At 38.6% G+C, this 17386-nt stretch overlaps 4 protein-coding genes across 4 annotated transcripts; 3 read left to right on the forward strand and 1 right to left on the reverse strand.

The window, feature by feature from the left end:
• Positions 1-652: 652 nt before the first annotated feature.
• PCOAH_00055520 (Uncharacterized protein) lies at positions 653-1501 on the forward strand (the record flags this gene model as incomplete). The annotated part of the gene is made up of 2 exons (XM_020062331.1): positions 653-1135; positions 1352-1501. 2 exons carry the CDS (start codon positions 653-655, stop codon positions 1499-1501), a joined length of 633 nt encoding a protein of 210 aa, XP_019917658.1.
• A 558-nt stretch (positions 1502-2059) lies between these two features.
• On the reverse strand, positions 2060-6310 carry PCOAH_00055530 (Uncharacterized protein; the record flags this gene model as incomplete). Its single annotated transcript, XM_020062332.1, has 5 exons — positions 2060-2170; positions 2349-2421; positions 2585-3027; positions 3083-3674; positions 3774-6310. 5 exons carry the CDS (start codon positions 6308-6310, stop codon positions 2060-2062), a joined length of 3756 nt encoding a protein of 1251 aa, XP_019917537.1.
• Positions 6311-7572: 1262 nt separating this feature from the next.
• PCOAH_00055540 (Uncharacterized protein) lies at positions 7573-8296 on the forward strand (the record flags this gene model as incomplete). The annotated part of the gene is made up of 2 exons (XM_020062333.1): positions 7573-7817; positions 8107-8296. 2 exons carry the CDS (start codon positions 7573-7575, stop codon positions 8294-8296), a joined length of 435 nt encoding a protein of 144 aa, XP_019917793.1.
• Positions 8297-9975: 1679 nt separating this feature from the next.
• On the forward strand, positions 9976-15091 carry PCOAH_00055550 (Uncharacterized protein; the record flags this gene model as incomplete). Its single annotated transcript, XM_020062334.1, has 2 exons — positions 9976-14765; positions 15007-15091. 2 exons carry the CDS (start codon positions 9976-9978, stop codon positions 15089-15091), a joined length of 4875 nt encoding a protein of 1624 aa, XP_019917675.1.
• Positions 15092-17386: the final 2295 nt, after the last annotated feature.

The raw sequence follows: 17386 nt of genomic DNA on the forward strand, positions 1-17386 counted from the left end.
CCGTGCCCCACAACTTTTCGCTCACATGGTATTCTAAAATTTGTTATTTGATGTCGCTTCGGATCCGCGTCAAGCAGGTCGAACAATTGCTTAAAAGGGACGCGCCTTTCCTGAATGGGAATCCCCAAGTTAGGATTCACCAGGTTCGCGCTAAAAAAATGGGCGACCAATATGTGCATTCTGACATGTACATGCATGTTTGTGTGCACTTTTGTCCACGTTTTAAGGCATAGTTTTTTGTTCTTCCCTCGAATAATTGTTCACCCGCAAGTCTCTACCACTACGTCGACCTGCGGAAAACATGCCATATATTTCCACCACAAGGTAGAAAAAAAATTTATCACTTAAGAGGATGGAGTAAATAAAAGGAATGTTAAAATTGACCTGGGAAATGGGACCTAAAAATGTATGCTCAACTGCACATGCCCTAACCGACAGTTTAAAAAACACACTCTCCTAATTTAAGACGACATGTAGGGTACTATAACGAGCAAAATGTATTCCACTGCGCGGAACTGGCCAAGTAACAACCCCCTTGCAAAGTCCGGTGTGCCAATTATTTTTGTTAACCATCCCGTTTGGTAACATTTTCCCATTCATTCGTTCCGGCGCTTACTCCACCAGTTTTCCTCGCCCCCACAATTGATTAATTATGACATTTATAAGGCATCCCCCGGCTGCAAAGGTGGTTGAACTGATGACCAGAAGAAGGTTTCACAATTATTTCGCAAAAGATACGTTAAGACAAATTTTAAAAAATGAACAAATCAATTTTAACGATCTTCACAAAAGAGTGTACGTTGGAAGTTCCCCTCTTAACGGGGTTGGTATATTCTCATTTGACGAAATAAAAAAAAATGAAATCATTGAAATATGCCCGACGGTCAAAATGAAAAGAGAAGATATCCCAGAAAAATTGGTTAATTATTTATTCGAAAGCAAAAAAGAAAACATAAACACACAAGTAGTTCGAATTGTCACGAAGAGGAAAGACACCATCAATTATAAGCTGCTCCCCCTGGGCTACGGAATTTTATATAATCATTCAGATCCCCCCAATGCCTTTGTTCATATAGTGTCGCTGAGGGAAGAGAAGGAAAAAAAGTCTGACGAATCTGACAAGGATGAGAAAAATGTTCAAAAAAATTTTTGCCTTTTTTTTTCAAATATGTGTGTGTTGTAACGGCGAATGGATATCCCCCCATTGCTCAGCCGTCCACACATTATATCGTATAAGATACTCTATCCTGTTTTATTTGCCTTTTTTACACGTCGTGCTGTTGTGCCATACCATCCGTCGTGAAATGTGCCCATTATTTAACCCCCCCTGGCCCCTTTCTTCACCCCGCAGGAGACAATAACGTCCGACCAAATAATGATATTCCGCGCACAAAGGGATATCCAAAAGAACGAGGAAATTTTCATTTCGTATGGGCACTCGTGGTGGAAGGTAATCTGCGGGCATAATGACTCGTTCGTTGAAGAAATTCAGATAAATTAAAAAGTGACATATTAACATGTATATACACACTCCACTTATATATATGTACGTATGTGTGTATACTCGGAACAATGGAAAATCTTCTGTTTAAAAAAAACGCACAGATATGCTATTAAGTGGCATACTGTGTTCGCGACATTCGTCTGAATTAGTGATTAAAAGGAGAATTCTCGCAGGAAAAAAAAAAAAAAAAAATACAAAACAACTTTGCGAAATATGCACGTGATGTCAAAAATGAAAAATAAAAAGTGTTCCTTTGGTCCTGCACAAGTGGATGGTACTTCCATCCGTACACTCACGGATTACACGTGGAGGCGCCTTTTACGACAAAACGGAAATGAAAAAGGGGCACCGAATTTGTAACATCAAAAGGGGTGTCAATCATTCACACCAGAAATTGCGCTCGTTTTTCTTTACCACATTTTTGTGCTCCATTTTGTGCTTCATTTGTGCTTCATTTTTTACCCCCCATTTTTGAAACAGGACAGGGACTGGGCGCCCCTCCAACGGGAAGACACGATGCGGAAAATTTTTTATCCAACCAAACAAGAAAAATAATTATCTTAAAAATATGTACTTCGTCAGGGATAGCATCAAAATGGAAAAAACGATGAACACGAGATTTATTGCAGTCAGGAAGAAGAAATTTGGCAGGAAGTAGTCGTACAGCTGAAAAGGGAATACAAACGGGGGGGGTACACACAAATATATATATATATATGTGTGTGTGTGTGCGTGTGTGCGTGTGTGCGTGTGTGCTGGGGGCATGAGCCGGCATATACAGTTGGGCGTACTTGTTCCCTCTCTTAACGATGTGTATGCAATTCTCCCAGCGTGATATGCTTACCATGAGGTGCAACTCCAGGTAGAAGGTCACCCACAGGGCCGTGAGGCACTTGGAGCAGAATAAGAAAATTATCCTAAGTGGGGAAAAAATCGAAAAATCAAAATGAACAAATAAATCAATAAGGAGAGTCATAACAGAAGTAAATTTCGCTGTTACAGTGAACTACGGGCATATGTTTGTCCAGTGTGCACACCCACGGGGCACCACCACCCCGTTGTTGAAGAGCTACGACTTACTTGAAGAAAAGGTTAATCAGTGGATAGAAATAGAAATTGTAAAAATCGACCCCCCTAAAATACGTCAGCATTTTTATCTTCCTCAAATTGAACACGTAAAGAATGAACAGAAGCGAAAACAACATCGGGAAAAATATGTGAATAAATATATAGACCTGACTTATAGGCCATACATATTTATTAAAACCAGTGTATGCTGAAGTCAGGGGCAAGCTATTTAAGACAAATTTTTGGCCAGTTAAAAAGAAGGTGTATTTTATAAGTATAGCTGAGAGTAAATAAAAATCGGTATCACTGAGAGAGAAAAATGGAAGGTTCTTTACTAATTTGTAAATTTGAATTTGCGTGGCATCTGTTTCGTTAAGGAAGGTACACTTATCTAGCAAGGTACATTTCTCCTGCACAAGTTTGAGATCGAATTTCTCCTTCACCCATGTATTGACCTGCCTTATTTCAAGCGTTTTTTTTTTCGTCCTCCAAATTGGTAAACATATGTACCTGTTTATTTTCTTCAATCCATTTTATTTTAATGTTATTCATATCTTTATTTTCTTCCAAATTATTCGTACCCACAAAAAAAAAGTAAAATAAAAATATCGTTGTGTAGAAGAATAGCAAGACACTCAGATTTGTGTTGCTATACGCGATGAGCGATAACTGGAGGGACGAAAACAGTATCAGGAACAGAGTTATAGAAACTTCCTGTATCTTCTGGAACGACTCCGGTACTTTTTCCTCTTGTATTATGCTGCTTTTTCTGAATATGATGAACAGGTATAGCAAAAATGTCGTCAAGTAAACACCTAGGGGGTTCCAAAATATCACTTGCTCGTTTATTTTAAGGAAATACAAAAGTACTAAAGCGAACTGCACGGTCCATCCTAAGAGTATGACTGTTTTTATTTCCCTTTTTAGCATCTTATTGGAACCGCAATTTATAAATAGGGTACTAAAAAAATACAGCGAAATGGGTAAGGCCAATTGCAGCACGGATTTCTTCAGGTATAGCTTTTCCATGTCATGCTCAAAATATCCCAGCGTGAAACTGTACGTCGCGTTAACAACTAGGACGGTGAGGAGGAGCAGTCCGCTGCGAAGGGGGGACAGGTAGACACATGAGGGGCATACACATTAACGGTGATATGTGTGATGTGGTAGGGTTTACACCCATATTTCCCCTCCTACTTACCGCAAAAGGTGCAGGGAGAAGAAGGACTCGCACTTGAACAGAGAAAGCACCACGTAGGCAATTAACAAAAAGTGGATGTAGTGCCTCTCCTTGAATATGTAGTCGAAGGACAATTCACACGAACTCCAAATGAGGACAAAAAAGAAGTAGTTATTATTCACTAGATATTTAAGTAGCTTCTTTTTTACTGCGAAAATGCACTTAGTAATGTTAAATATATATGGCAAGACTATATTTATGCTTCTCGCGATACTTCTCTTTATTATGGTATAAAGGCATTTAAAAAAAAAGAAGATTTTTAGAAGAAAGTTGTTCTTGGCATGATCCCCCGGGTTGAGGTGCCCACTCTTATCATGATAAATGGAGTGTTTATCTCCTGGTTGTATAGCTGTGTATTTCTTCATGTTTGCCTCTGGGAGGTTGCTACATACCAAGGATACCTTCACATAGCTAATAAATCGGAAAAAATCTGTGTATTTATTTCTAGAGAAGAAAGTTCCAACGACTAGAAGTGTGAACAGGAGGGGCAGCACAAGTAAGTGCAGGAACTTATTATACACATCGAGTGGAAGAAGGACAATGAAAAAAACAGTGAGGAGAAGAATGAACGTGCCAGCTGAAATGGACTTGTAGTAACAATTCATTTTTGAGTTAAGGTAAAATATTTTAAATATGATCAAAAAGAATATATTCACTATTAGGCAGAGGACAATAAAGGATGGCTTCTTCGCAGCAAAAATGATGTAAAAATATTTCTGGGTAATTTCCATGAGATTTCTCATTTTGTTTATATATTTTATATACTCTTCCTTTTCACTTGTTAGAATTTCTTCTACGTCTAGGAATTTTTTATTTGGTTGAAAAAATCGCCCCATTTCTTCTTCTATATGTTTCCAATTATTTTTAATAAAAAAATAATCTTCATTTTTGATAACCCGATAGTGTGTTTCGTACTCATTTAGGTATCTGTTTATCTGCCACAAGTTGGCATAGTTCAGTTCTGCGATGTAGTGCAAATTGAGCACCTCATAGTATAACTTGGAGTGGTTCCCACCAACTTCGTTCGGTTCCGCACTGGGTTTACTCTTCCCCGGGGAGTTATCTTCACCCGTGGGGTCCTCATTAGAAGGGTTGCTTCCACTTTCGTTTCCTTCCTCTCCAAAATTAGAAGCCGCATAAGACGCTGAATCAGACCCTGTAGATGGGGCACCCTCCTTGTACGCGTTCGGGATTAAATCCATGATAACATTTCCCACGTTGCAGAAGGGGATCGTAGATCCAATCAGAAAGGATAACGTGCTCACCAAGTTTATTTGCCTAGTATACCTCACATCGTAGAAGTAGGTTCTGTCCTTTTTCGAATCGTTCAAAGCGGAATGGTAATTTTTATAGCTTTCTACAAAGCACTCGTCCTTGCCTGGGACGCAGGAACTAAATGCAAAGGGAGAATCAGAGTTCTTTCTCTCAGGCTTGTCCTTATCGTATAGAATAAACGTCTTATTATTTATGTTCTTATCTAGAGACATAAATTTCAATGGGGCATAGATAAAGAGAGAGGTATCCGTCTCATCTGCACTGAACCCACTGTGATCCCCTGTGCGTGTTTGCCCATGGTCACCAAAAAGAACAAAAAGTGTTTTCTTCTTCTCTTCCGATTTAACCTTCTGTACTATATCGTTTACAAAAATGTCGAAATCTTCTAACACATGTTTCATTTTCCTCGAATTGGGTTTCCCTACATGGCCTACGTGATCTACCCCCAAAACGTGTACATACAAAAAGTCCCAATAATCCAAAGGATACTCCTCATAAAAATGATTCTTCGATTTGTTATCCAAATCATACAAATCGTAAATGTTAAAACTTTCGTACACTAATTTTCTGGATACATTTTTTGTCAATTTTACAAGTGTGTCATCCCCGATAGCTGTGACCGTTTTTCTATTATAGTAAAGTTGTTCTATAAAATTATCCTGTATATCATCACTTGGACTAAAGTTTTCATTTAAATCTAGGTAATTTGGTATGGACCCAATGACCATAGATTTTAACCTAGACGTCGTAACCGTAGGTGCATCTGCTTCGAACAGAAATAACATTGTTTTGTCTTTCTCTGTCTTCAACATATGATGTAAATTCATCATATTATTTTGGAAAAATCTCACCTCCTTTGGAGTGTTTTTTCTTTCATCTATTGATTCATCATTTTCTATCTCCTTTTTATAATTCGGATCGTATAGTGTAAAATCAAACCTCAGTGCATCTATCAGGAGGACCACTATTCTGTCATACGGCGCATTCACAATGGAGTGGACATTTTTTTTACTCTTCTGTGATTCTATGTATTCATCTCCAAACACTTTTCTGCTGAAGGTTTCCAAATCTTCCGACTTGTTCGTGATTCCTTCCCTCGGGAATAGGAAGCCATTGATAAACGAGATGAATATCAACAGGTTCAACAGAAAAATCAGAAAAAATATTAACACATGATTGGATAGGAAGTTTCCAAATAGGTTGTATTTCACCTTCTCCTTCATTCTGTTCCTGTCCAATTGGTGTACTATCTAAAGGGGGTGTGACGATGGGGTTGGCTTTCTCCTGGCTCGACAAGCACGCGGGTGATACGTACTTGGGGGATACGTTATTGGGTGATAGATGAACAAAGTTTTACCTGCGGGTGAGGTTGCTCTCATGCACACACTTAAACACCCACGTATGAGTCACAAACGATACACAGAAAAGTTAAAACAAATAGGGGGAGCGGATTTACAACAAATAGAAAAAAAGGAACGACGGGGGATAAGCCCATGGATGGCACAAGCCCGAACGGGTTACTTCTACGCGTGGGCAGGTTACTCCTATGAGTGAACACTTAACTCCCACACCTGAACGAGTACATACAGTTACACCCTATGTGCATGCCGTTTCGTGAATTAATAACACATTCGTTGCTTACGTTGGCAAAACAATACCAAATGGAGCGGTCGACAGGGGAGCAAGCGGGCTAATATACACACGTGCTTAACGACATAATGCGTGCTCTCATCCGTTAATGCATGGTAGAGGGTGAATAATCATAAGTGCTACTTAAAAAGTGACAAAGGCGGGCATACACATTTTAGAGGTACTTACATATATGTACATATTTCTACAAAAATATAAATCAGCATAACCTAATAATGCGCCAAAAAAAAAAAAAAGTTAGGTTTAAAATAGAAATTACGCATACTTCGGTGCAGAAATGCCCTTGGAGTAATGAACCCCTTTACACAGTACTCAGGGGGGAGGGGGTATAAAAAAAAAAAAAAAAAAAAAAAAAAAATTATCATCAAATTTCACTTGCGTCGCTGCTTTTGCGTTTTAAAACGCTTCCCAATTTTTCGAAAGAAAAAATAACTACAAGTACATAAGCTCATTTTTTTTAAAAATCACCAAAACCTTTGCAACGGAGGAGACCAACATACATGTACATTTTGTATGTCCGAGTTTAAATATTAATGCGATGAAAATATAGGCAGTCGTTTACGCGATTGCGCATTTTGAGATACCTACTCTGGATTAAATTGGGAGTCTCAGCAGTGGTTAGCAATCATGCGGTCGCTCTTCTATTCATAGGAAGTACATGCGTAGGTATCTCCCAATGTGCATACGGGCTTAGCGGCGAAATAGGGAAGGCCCGCCAAACAGTCAAAAGGAACACAACGGCGTAAGAGTTATGCTAAAATTAGCGCTCTTTTTTGAACAGCTGAAGAGGCGTTCTATAGTGCATATTAGTATAGCAATAAGGACGTTAAACAGAATGTTCAAATTTCAGCAGCTAAGAACGGGGTGGAATGAACTGGGGAGGACGGCAAAAGTAGTGTACGGGTGCTTCTTCTTCAATATCATTTTGCTCATGGGGATAACCACTAGAAGACACATGGCCAACAAAAGGGCGGTTGACTTTTATACAAACAAAATTATAGACTCCAACAGCGAAAACGACGACTGGAGTTGTTACAACTCGGCCAAGCAGTATCGTTACGAGTGTGCATATTTGAGCGAGTAAGCAGGCATAAATCGGAAAAAGGAGAAAAAATGAACCACCCAAATGGGGTGACAAAGGACAACCCTTGCCACAGCACACGCAGCAGGAGCATATGTCCAACATGTGTGCACTAAGTGAACACCACTGACATGCATGAATCAAAGAAAATGGGAGGGGATATTGCTGCCATGCACATTTGACCATCGCTATGCACGCATTAAAAACGAGCCATCTTGGTTAGCACACATTGTTGTACACAAAATATAATCGTATTTTTTTTTTTTTTTTTTTTTTTGTCCTATTTAGAGAAGAAATTGAACATCTGGGCATATGTCAAAAGCTGCATTTGGAACTGGAACACTGCCGAAACGGTCTATACAAACATATACGGGAGGACACTCCCGCCATGAAAAAAACTCCGTACATTTTAAACAAGCCAACGTGGATCAGAGACCCAGTTTGGTTTCAAAATATGCAAAGTGCAAAGAGTGACTAATTTTAAAATTGCCGAAGGGGAGGAGGTGTTTGCAATTTGGTGAAGCTCTCCCCGGAGCGTAGAATAAATATCACTGCTAGGCGCGCCAGCCGTATCACACAGTACACCCCTTTGCAGATGAAGATGTGTTACTTTGGATCGTCGCTGATTCTGCAACTGTGCGCTTATCTGCGTTGTTGCCATTTCGTTATTCCTCGTTGATTTACCCCGCCACTTATCCGTTTCGCTCAAATGGATAATCGGAGCTGTTTAAAGATCTCCCCTTACAGGTGTTTTAAAAAGCAGTAACACACAGCGTTATGTTTAAACGTCCCAATATTTCGTAGACGGCAAATGTATATGTGGCAAATAATTCTTTTTTTTTTTCGTCCTTTTGAACCATTGTCAATTCTTTCAAACCGTGTAATTAAATGTTTTTTTTATTTTTCCCCAAATTATCAAATGCCCTTCGTTTTCGTGCATCCATTTATACGGGGCAAATTAAAAGACTCCTCTCATAATTATGCACCTCCATATGTTCCCTTATTTATCTATATTTTCCTTCGGCAATCCCCCCACGGGAATATTTATTGCGGCACTGTGCAAACACAGCACTAAAGCCGAAACGTATACCTTAGTAGTAGCCCGAGTGGCCTTTACATGAATATTATACCCACGTGGACTGGGCGTTGTTTTTGCGTTTATTTTGCTTAATATGAGCAACGCAAGCGGGCTTATACATACATGCGCGTATACACTGATACAGTTACACCTGCATGATTTATACATCCGAGGAGACTGCTAAAATTAGCCTACCTCAGGGAACATATCATTTTTTGTAAAGGTATACCTAATTTGTTTTTAACCTTTTACACGCTGTATCATTTTACGTTCTGTTTTAATTTTTTTTTTTTTAGCACGCGGTGATAACGAATAACACCATGTTTGTAGCATCGCTCGGAAGCTAAAATTTGAGCCCTTTTCAATGGCACAATTTAGTCGTTCCTTTTGAGATGCATTAAGAAGGATTTTTTTTTTTTTTTTTCTCGCCGCATAAGTTGCTTTCATTTTTGAGAAAGGGCAAAGCCTCTCCCGTTTTCCTTTTTTTTCCAAAAATTTTCCCTTCGCGTTCTTTTTAAAATACATAAATACATACATATATGAAGAAATACATTTTTTTTTTCCGTTAATTTGAACAAATCACGGGCAGTACACCACACCCACAGCAAATATTTGTATGAATGTTCCCATTTTTCTCCTCTGCTAAGCAACAGAGCCATTTTTGAAAAAAGTAAGCCCATCCCCCTTTGCTAACATATTTACAAATGTCAATTAAAAAAAATAAAGAGCAACTCCTTTTCGGCGAAGTGAACATTTTCTGCAATATTATGCCAGGGGAAATTTTGTTAGCCAATCAGCCACGCCAAAAGGCACTCGTCGAGCGTAAGAGCAGGAGGCATTGCGCGTGTGGCAGCTCCACGTAGGTTTTGCGGCAACCACAGTGAAATACCTGCCATTGAGGGAAGCAGGAAAAGGTGGCAAAATTGCCGAAGTAGTGAAAAAAGCACGAGGAGCTAGTAGGAGCTGGTAGGAGCTGGTAGGAGCAGGCCGAACCGTGGGACACAGCGTAGGCATCCGAGGGGGCACACATAAGAGAGACCTCTTGCATGCCAGCACGCAAAACTTGAGGAGACCAAAAAATGAAGAAGGAAGTAGAATTTAACCTCCTCTACGACGAGGAAAAGAAACACCTGGTGGGGTTGCTAATCGAAAATAATTTTGACGAAATATACGAACCGATAACGACAGAAAGTCTCAGGTTTTTTGTGCCGCTAAACGGAGTGTGCCTAATAGATTATCAATTGCACTTCTTCAGACAAAATAATATTAAAAAAATTTACGTAGTGGTAACTCATCACGAGAAGGAGTTACAGAATTACATTGAAAAATTTCAGAAGAGCAAAAAAAGGTACAATGATTTAGACATTGAAATAATTAAATTGAGCAAAAAGGTAAAAACGTTAGGTGACGCATTGAGGGACTTTAAAAAATGTGTGGAAATTTATCAAGACATATTATTGCTTCTGTCCGATACAATTCCAATTGCAAATATAAAAGAAATTATAAAAGCTCATTTTGTAAATAAGGAAAAGTGTAAAAATCAAATTATGACTCTTATCCTGTCCCACTGTATTGATGAAAATAAATCCCACAATGACGATTTTGTCATTGCGTATGATAATTTCTCCTTCAAGCTTCTTCTATATGAACCTTTGAAAAATAAAAATTATTTAATATTAACTAGCGAAATATTTGATCAGGTAAAACCCAGGGATGGTAAGAAGAGGGCCAGCGCGTCAGGTGGCACCGGAGGGAATACCATTGGAAAGGACCGAAGGCCGTCTCTATCCAATGTAGGAGAAAATAAAGAATACCATAAACCAATCATCAATTTCAATACCTCCACAAATTCGATAATCATCTCATATGACCTTGTAATGCCAAACATTTTTATTATCACGCCGCAAGTTTTCAAATTGTTTGAAGAGAATTTTGACTACCAGTGCATGAAAAAGGATTTTATTTACAACATCCTGAAGCAGGAAATTAAAATAGAAGAAATTTACGTACACGCTTTGAACAACGATTATAACTACACAGAATGTAACCAGATAATTACCACCTTGACAGATTTTCGCATATATTTTAAATTTTTTAAAACATTAATTGAGAGAAATGTTCACCCTTTTTTAGCCAACTCTTCACACCTTTTACCTGACCTACCCAAATTTACTTTCTGCGAACCGGGACTGTATAAAGCGAAAAATACAATCATTGATGATTCGTGTAAGTTGCTAAAAATTGTCCTGGTGGAAAACTACACGGAAATTTCAGAAAACACACATATTGAAAATTCCGTCATTTGTAAAAATTGCAAAATTGGAAAAAATGTAAAAATTATGAACAGCATCATCGGCAAAAACTCTGTCATAAAAGACAACGTAACGATTGTCAGCTCCTTTATCAGTGAGAATAATGTCCTTAACGAGGGCGTATACATTGACGAATGTTGTGTTGTGGGGAGAAATATGAATATCCCTGCGGGCACGAAAATAGGGAAATATACCAGATTAAGCGCCTTTAAACATTTAAAGGGGAAGTTGAAGGTGCACAGAAGGAGCAAACATCAGGACGACCATTCCGCCGAAGAAAGGAGGAAGGACTCTGTCCCCGACGGGAACGTTGGAGAGGCATCCACCGTGCAGTTCGAGCAGGAGGTCGTCACCATGGAAAATGAGGAAAACACGCTCAACGGGAGTGTGAACAAGGTCTGCGAAGAGGACGCGGGCGGGGAGGAGCAAGAGAAGGAGGACAAGGAAGAAGTGAATGAACAGGTAAAAGAAGAGGTAAAGGAAGACGTGAATGAGGAGGTAAAAGAAGAGGTAAAGGAAGACGTGAATGAGGAGGTAAAAGAAGAGGTAAAGGAAGACGTGAATGAGGAGGTAAAAGAAGAGGTAAAGGAAGACGTGAATGAGGAGGTAAAAGAAGAGGTAAAGGAAGACGTGAATGAGGAGGTAAAAGAAGAGGTAAAGGAAGAAATGACGGAAGAGTTGGAAGAAGTAAAAGAGGAAGTAAAGGAAGAAATAAAGGAAGTAGAAGAAAAATTGGAGGAAGAAGTAAAAGAAGAAGTCAAAGAAGAAGTCAAAGAGGTAGAGGAAGAGGTAAAGGAGGAAGTGAAGGAAGAAATGAATGAAGAAGTGAAGGAAGAAGTAAAGGAGGAATTAAAGGAAAAAATGAATGAAGAAGTCAAAGAGGTAGAGGAAGAGGTAAAGGAGGAAGTGAAGGAAGAAATGAATGAAGAAGTGAAGGAAGAAGTAAAGGAGGAATTAAAGGAAAAAATGAATGAAGAAGTAAAGGAGGAATTGAACGAAGTGAAGGAAGAAGTAAAAGAAGAAGTAAAAGAGGAAGTGAAGGAAGAAGTAAAAGAAGAAGTAAAAGAGGAAGTGAAGAAAGAAGCAAAGAGCCTATTAAGAGGGATATGGAAGAAATGGATGAAAAGTAAGAAACAAGTAAAAGAAGAAATAAAGGAAGTAGAAGAAGAGGTAAAAGAAGTGAATGAGGAGGTAAAAAAAGAGGTAAAGGAAGGGGTAAAGGAAGAGGTAAAAGAGGAGGTAAAGGAAGAAGTGAAGGAAGAGATAAAAGAAAAAGTGAAGGAAGAGATAAAAGAAGAAATAAAGGAAGAAATAAAGGAAGAAGTAAAGGAAGAGGTAAAGGAAGAACTGACAGAAGAGGTAAAGGGAGTCGTGAATGAGGAGGTAAAAGAAGAGTTGAAAAAACAAGTGAATGAGGTAAAAGAAAAGGTAAAGGAAGACCTGAATGATGAGGTAAAAGAAGAGTTGAAAGAAGAAGTGAATGAGGTAAAAGAAGAAGTAAAGGAAGACTTGAATGAGGAGGTAAAGGAAGAGTTGAAGGATGAAGTGTATGAGGTAAAGGAAGAGGTAAAGGAAGAGGTAAAGAAAGAAGTAAAGGAGGATGTAAAAGAAGAAATGAATGAAGAAGTGACGGAAGAGGTAAAGGAAGAGGTAAAGGAAGAAGTGACAGAAGAAGTGAATGAAGAGGTAAAGGAAGAATTAAATGAGGAGGTGAAGGAAGAATTGAATGAGGAGGTGAAGGAAGAATTGAATGAGGAGGTGAAGGAAGAATTGAATGAGGAAATTAAGGAAAAAGTAAAGGAGGAAATAAATGAAGAAGTAAAGGAAGAGTTAAAGGATGAGGTGAAAGAAGAAGTGAATGAGGTGAAAGAAGGAGTAAAGGTAGACTTGAATGAGGAGGTAAAAGAAGAGTTGAATGAAGAAGTAAAGGAAGAAATAAAGGAAGTAGAAGAGGAAGTGAAAGAGGAAATGAAAGAGGAAGTAGAAGAAAAATTGGAGGAAGAAGTAAAAGAAGAAGTGAAGGAAATCACAGAAGAGGTGAAAGAAGAAGTAAAAGAAGAGTTGAAGAAAGAAGTAAAAGAAGAAGTAAAGGAAGACTTGAATGAGGAATTGAAGGAAGAAGTAAAAGAGGAAATAGAGGAAGAAGTAAAAGAAGAAGTGAAGGAAATCACAGAAGAGGTGAAAGAAGAAGTAAAAGAGGAAGTAAATGACGCAACAAAGGAAGACGTGGATGAGGAATTGCAAGAAGACGTAAAGGAAGAAATAAAGGAAGAAGTGAAGGTAGAGGTGAAAGAAGAGTTGAAAGAAGTAAAGGAAGAAGTGGATGAGGAGTTGCAAGAAGAGGTAAAGGATGAGGTAAAAGAAGAAGTGAAGGAAGAGTTGAAAGAAGAGTTGAAAGAAGTAAAGGAAGAAGTGGATGAGGAGTTGCAAGAAGAGGTAAAGGATGAGGTAAAAGAAGAAGTGAAGGAAGAGTTGAAAGAAGAGTTGAAAGAAGTAAAGGAAGAAGTGGATGAGGAGTTGCAAGAAGAGGTAAAGGATGAGGTAAAAGAAGAAGTGAAGGAAGAGTTGAAAGAAGAGTTGAAAGAAGAAGTAAAAGAAGAAGTGAATGAAAAGGTAAAGGAAGTAGAAGAGGAAGTGAAAGAGGAAGTAGAAGAAAAATTGGAGGAAGAAGTAAAAGAAGTGAATGAAGAGGTAAAGGAGGAAGTAAAGGAAGAGATGAGTGAGGAGTTGAAAAAAGAAGTGAATGGGCAGGTGACGGAAGAAGTGAATGACGCAAATAACGAATTGAAAGACGAGAAAGGGGAAGTCGCATCGAAGGAAACACGCGAGCACGACATGCTGCAGGAAGAGCCCTTTGACCTGAACAAGTATATCGTAAAGACTAGATACTCTGAGGAGCAGCTGCGGCTTTTCTCCCTAATTGGTGATGCAGATGATTGTAACAAAAAAAGGATGACAATTTTTTCAGAGTACGACTCGGAAGAAGAAAGTGATGAAGATTCCGTATATTCGACATCGAAAAATTACAGCACCTTAAGTGATACCAATGTAAGTGACAAGGAAGATGAATCCATTTGTAACAGTACTTCCAACATAAGTGAACTAAATAACCAGTTTGACAAAATAAATTTGGAAAATGAAAAAAATTCTTTTGTAAAAGAAATATCATTATTGTGCAAAGAAGCAATTGATAAACCACAACATATGAGTTACAAAATTTTGGAAATGAAAAGTTTCAGACTTTCCCTAAATTACACAGACCTAGATGTGATCATTTCCTTTTTCCCAATTGTTTGGGATTTTATTAACAGCATGGAATTTGATAAAGACACATGGGTAGAAAATTTTGAAACGGCTAAATTGGACTTGTTATTTTCGTCTTTTCTTCTGGACGAACAGTTATATTATGAGACCATCTACGGGTTGATTTTAGACTTTTGCAAAAAGGAGTTCCTCACGAATGACGTTCAAAATAATGTGTACGGCTCGGACAAGCTGTGCGCAGCGTTCGAGTATATTTACCACTCGGATATTTTTGAGTTCAACTATTTTAACGAGTAAGCAGGAAAATAAAAAAAAAAAAATTAAAATAAAACAAAATAAAATAATGTGATGACGTAGCGTAGCCAATTTAGTGAAGGCGTCGTTACACCCATGTTGTGTGAGCGAATTGCTTGTCAGTAAAGTGACCCGCTCGTTCGTATGTTCCTATCCGCGTGAATATCACCTGTTTTTGCCCTAGCATATGCATAGTTGTACACACCACTGCGTATTTTTCCTTTCCCCCCCCCTCTGCAGATGGTTTAGCAAAAACAAAGAGGACGAGTACTTGGCGAACAACAAACGGCTGAAGGCCTTCGCGGAGTGGCTTGCACAGGAGTAATATTCGTCGCTAAAATAGGGAACACCTTGTTTTGTTGCGCCCGTGCTGACTGCGTTATTACGCCAATATGTTTTTTTTATATATATATTGTTTTTAATTTTCACGCGTTGCAACTACGTTGTTACGTATGTTTGAACGCAGTTATGCATGCTAGTTCGAATGGCAGTGCTGTACTTATATGCCTGCATTTGTGGCGTTCCTTTAAGCAGTAGAGTAATATTTACAGCGTCGCCCTAGTCATGCATTTGGCCCACATGCACCCCGAACACCCCCTTTTTCCATCCTCGATTCGTTCCCTTGTCAGTTGTTCATTTTTAACATATGCATAATTTGGATGAACGAATCTCTTTTTTTTGTCACATAAAGAATATAACTTTTGTTTTTTTTTTAACCCCTTTGGAGATGCTTCTCTAATTTTTACCTTACAGCAAAAAGCGTGCATCGAATGATGTGACACCTTATATACGCACGTGCATGCGCGTGGATGTTTATCAGTGCATAGGCATTTATGAACAGCTACATGTACCCTCTACACATGTGATCTCCTACTTTTGCAAAGGTACATGTGCAGGTGACCACATGACTACATAGCACCCTAGCAAGCCGACGAACGCCAACACGGTTGCCATGACCCACATGGCGCTAGATTCGTTCTGTCAATCCATTTTTACAAAATTGTGACGTCACACTACTGTCCCATATATACATTCATTTTGTAAAGATGGCTGATGTAAAGTGAGCACGAAAAGACAGCTCACCAACTCACCCACCACCCTCTTATACTTCTCCTCCTTGGCCATACCACTTGTGCTATTTTTCCCTGCACTATATGTCAACGGCGTGTGCTTATTTTGTAGGCTTTTTTGTATGCCTATGAAAATGCGTAAATCGGTGCATACTTTGTGGCCCTGTCCCCTGGATAAAATTTTATGACCATTTTTTTTGACAACTTTTTACAAAAATGAAATAAAAAAAATGTGCAATTCGTAAAAAAGGGTGTTCCTTGATGCTACATTTGGTTAAGAGCTCTTCCTCACATACTATCAGAAGAGAAAAAAAGAAAAAACGCGGGTGTGAGTGTAATATTTGTATAACGCCCTCAACGGTGTTGTCAACCCTGAATGACAATTTAACCGCGTAACATATACATTTTGACAAATAGAAAAAAGGCCACATGTGGCGGAAAAGTAATCACAAATAGATTAGTAACGCATGGTACTGTTCACCAGTTGGTATGCTGAATTTGTTAACCTCATCTCAAGTGGCTTCATTTTTTTTTCTTTCTACCCCTTTATGCCTCAGCGGCACAAAAAAAAAAAAAAAAAAAAATTGCATACGGAAGAACAATATACAGATTTGAACATTTCTGCCTTTCTCTATCACTGTTTTTGTGAAAACGTTTTTGTGTTATTTTTTCTTCACTCAGTTGTGAATGCACAAATTTAAACAAAACATTTTGGAGGAAAAAAAAAACTACACTTCTGTAGTAGTCTCGCATTATGCCACGCATCCATATTATGTACCAGTAAATAAAATGACATAACTTTTTTTTTTTAATTTTTTTTTTATTCGAACGAAAGAAAGATTCTTGAGAATTACGCCCTTTTTAGAGCAGCCCATTTTGTTCCTAAGCACGACTATCGTTGTCACTCTCCCTGCATCATTTGTACTTCTACTGAATGGCTTCTTTTTATATGTAGCGTGAGGCAAATATGTATGTACTTGTGCATTCTCAATAAGGGTATCATTATCATGCCCATTTTATATGACCATTCCTGTGCCCTCACATTTAAAAACGATTCGTTCGAGCGCGATCGTAATTAAGATTACCCGCTCCGTGTAGGCATATAAATATATATACATATTTATGCAATTTTTAATGGCCCATTTGTGTTGAATCTAGCGCTATCCCGCACTATTGTATACTTTTTTCTCCACGTCACCCCCCAGTAAAACTGCGTTACGAGTTTGTTGATCTGCCGTATGCAGCTCAATCAGAAGTGAAGCCCGTTGTGTTCACTTAGCTACATTCCTAATCTCTCGTTGAGAACATCCGTCCTGCTGCTTACCCGGTCGAACGCTGCTCCGTCTGCACAATTTTGTTCCACATTTGAGGTTCTAACAAGTCGAGAGTCCCTAACGCATCAGAAAGGGGAAAAAAAAAAAAATTGAAGTCCAAACGAGGGTAACTAAACAATAAACACGCATCAGTAATAATAATTGAGAATTCTATCACCACACCACCCCTGTGACGGTATCATGACAAGTTCATGAGATTGCTAAAACCCCTTTTAG

The sequence above is a fragment of the Plasmodium coatneyi genome, chromosome 14 (genome assembly GCF_001680005.1).
Source record: "Plasmodium coatneyi strain Hackeri chromosome 14, complete sequence".
NCBI classification, from domain to species: Eukaryota; Apicomplexa; class Aconoidasida; order Haemosporida; family Plasmodiidae; genus Plasmodium; species Plasmodium coatneyi.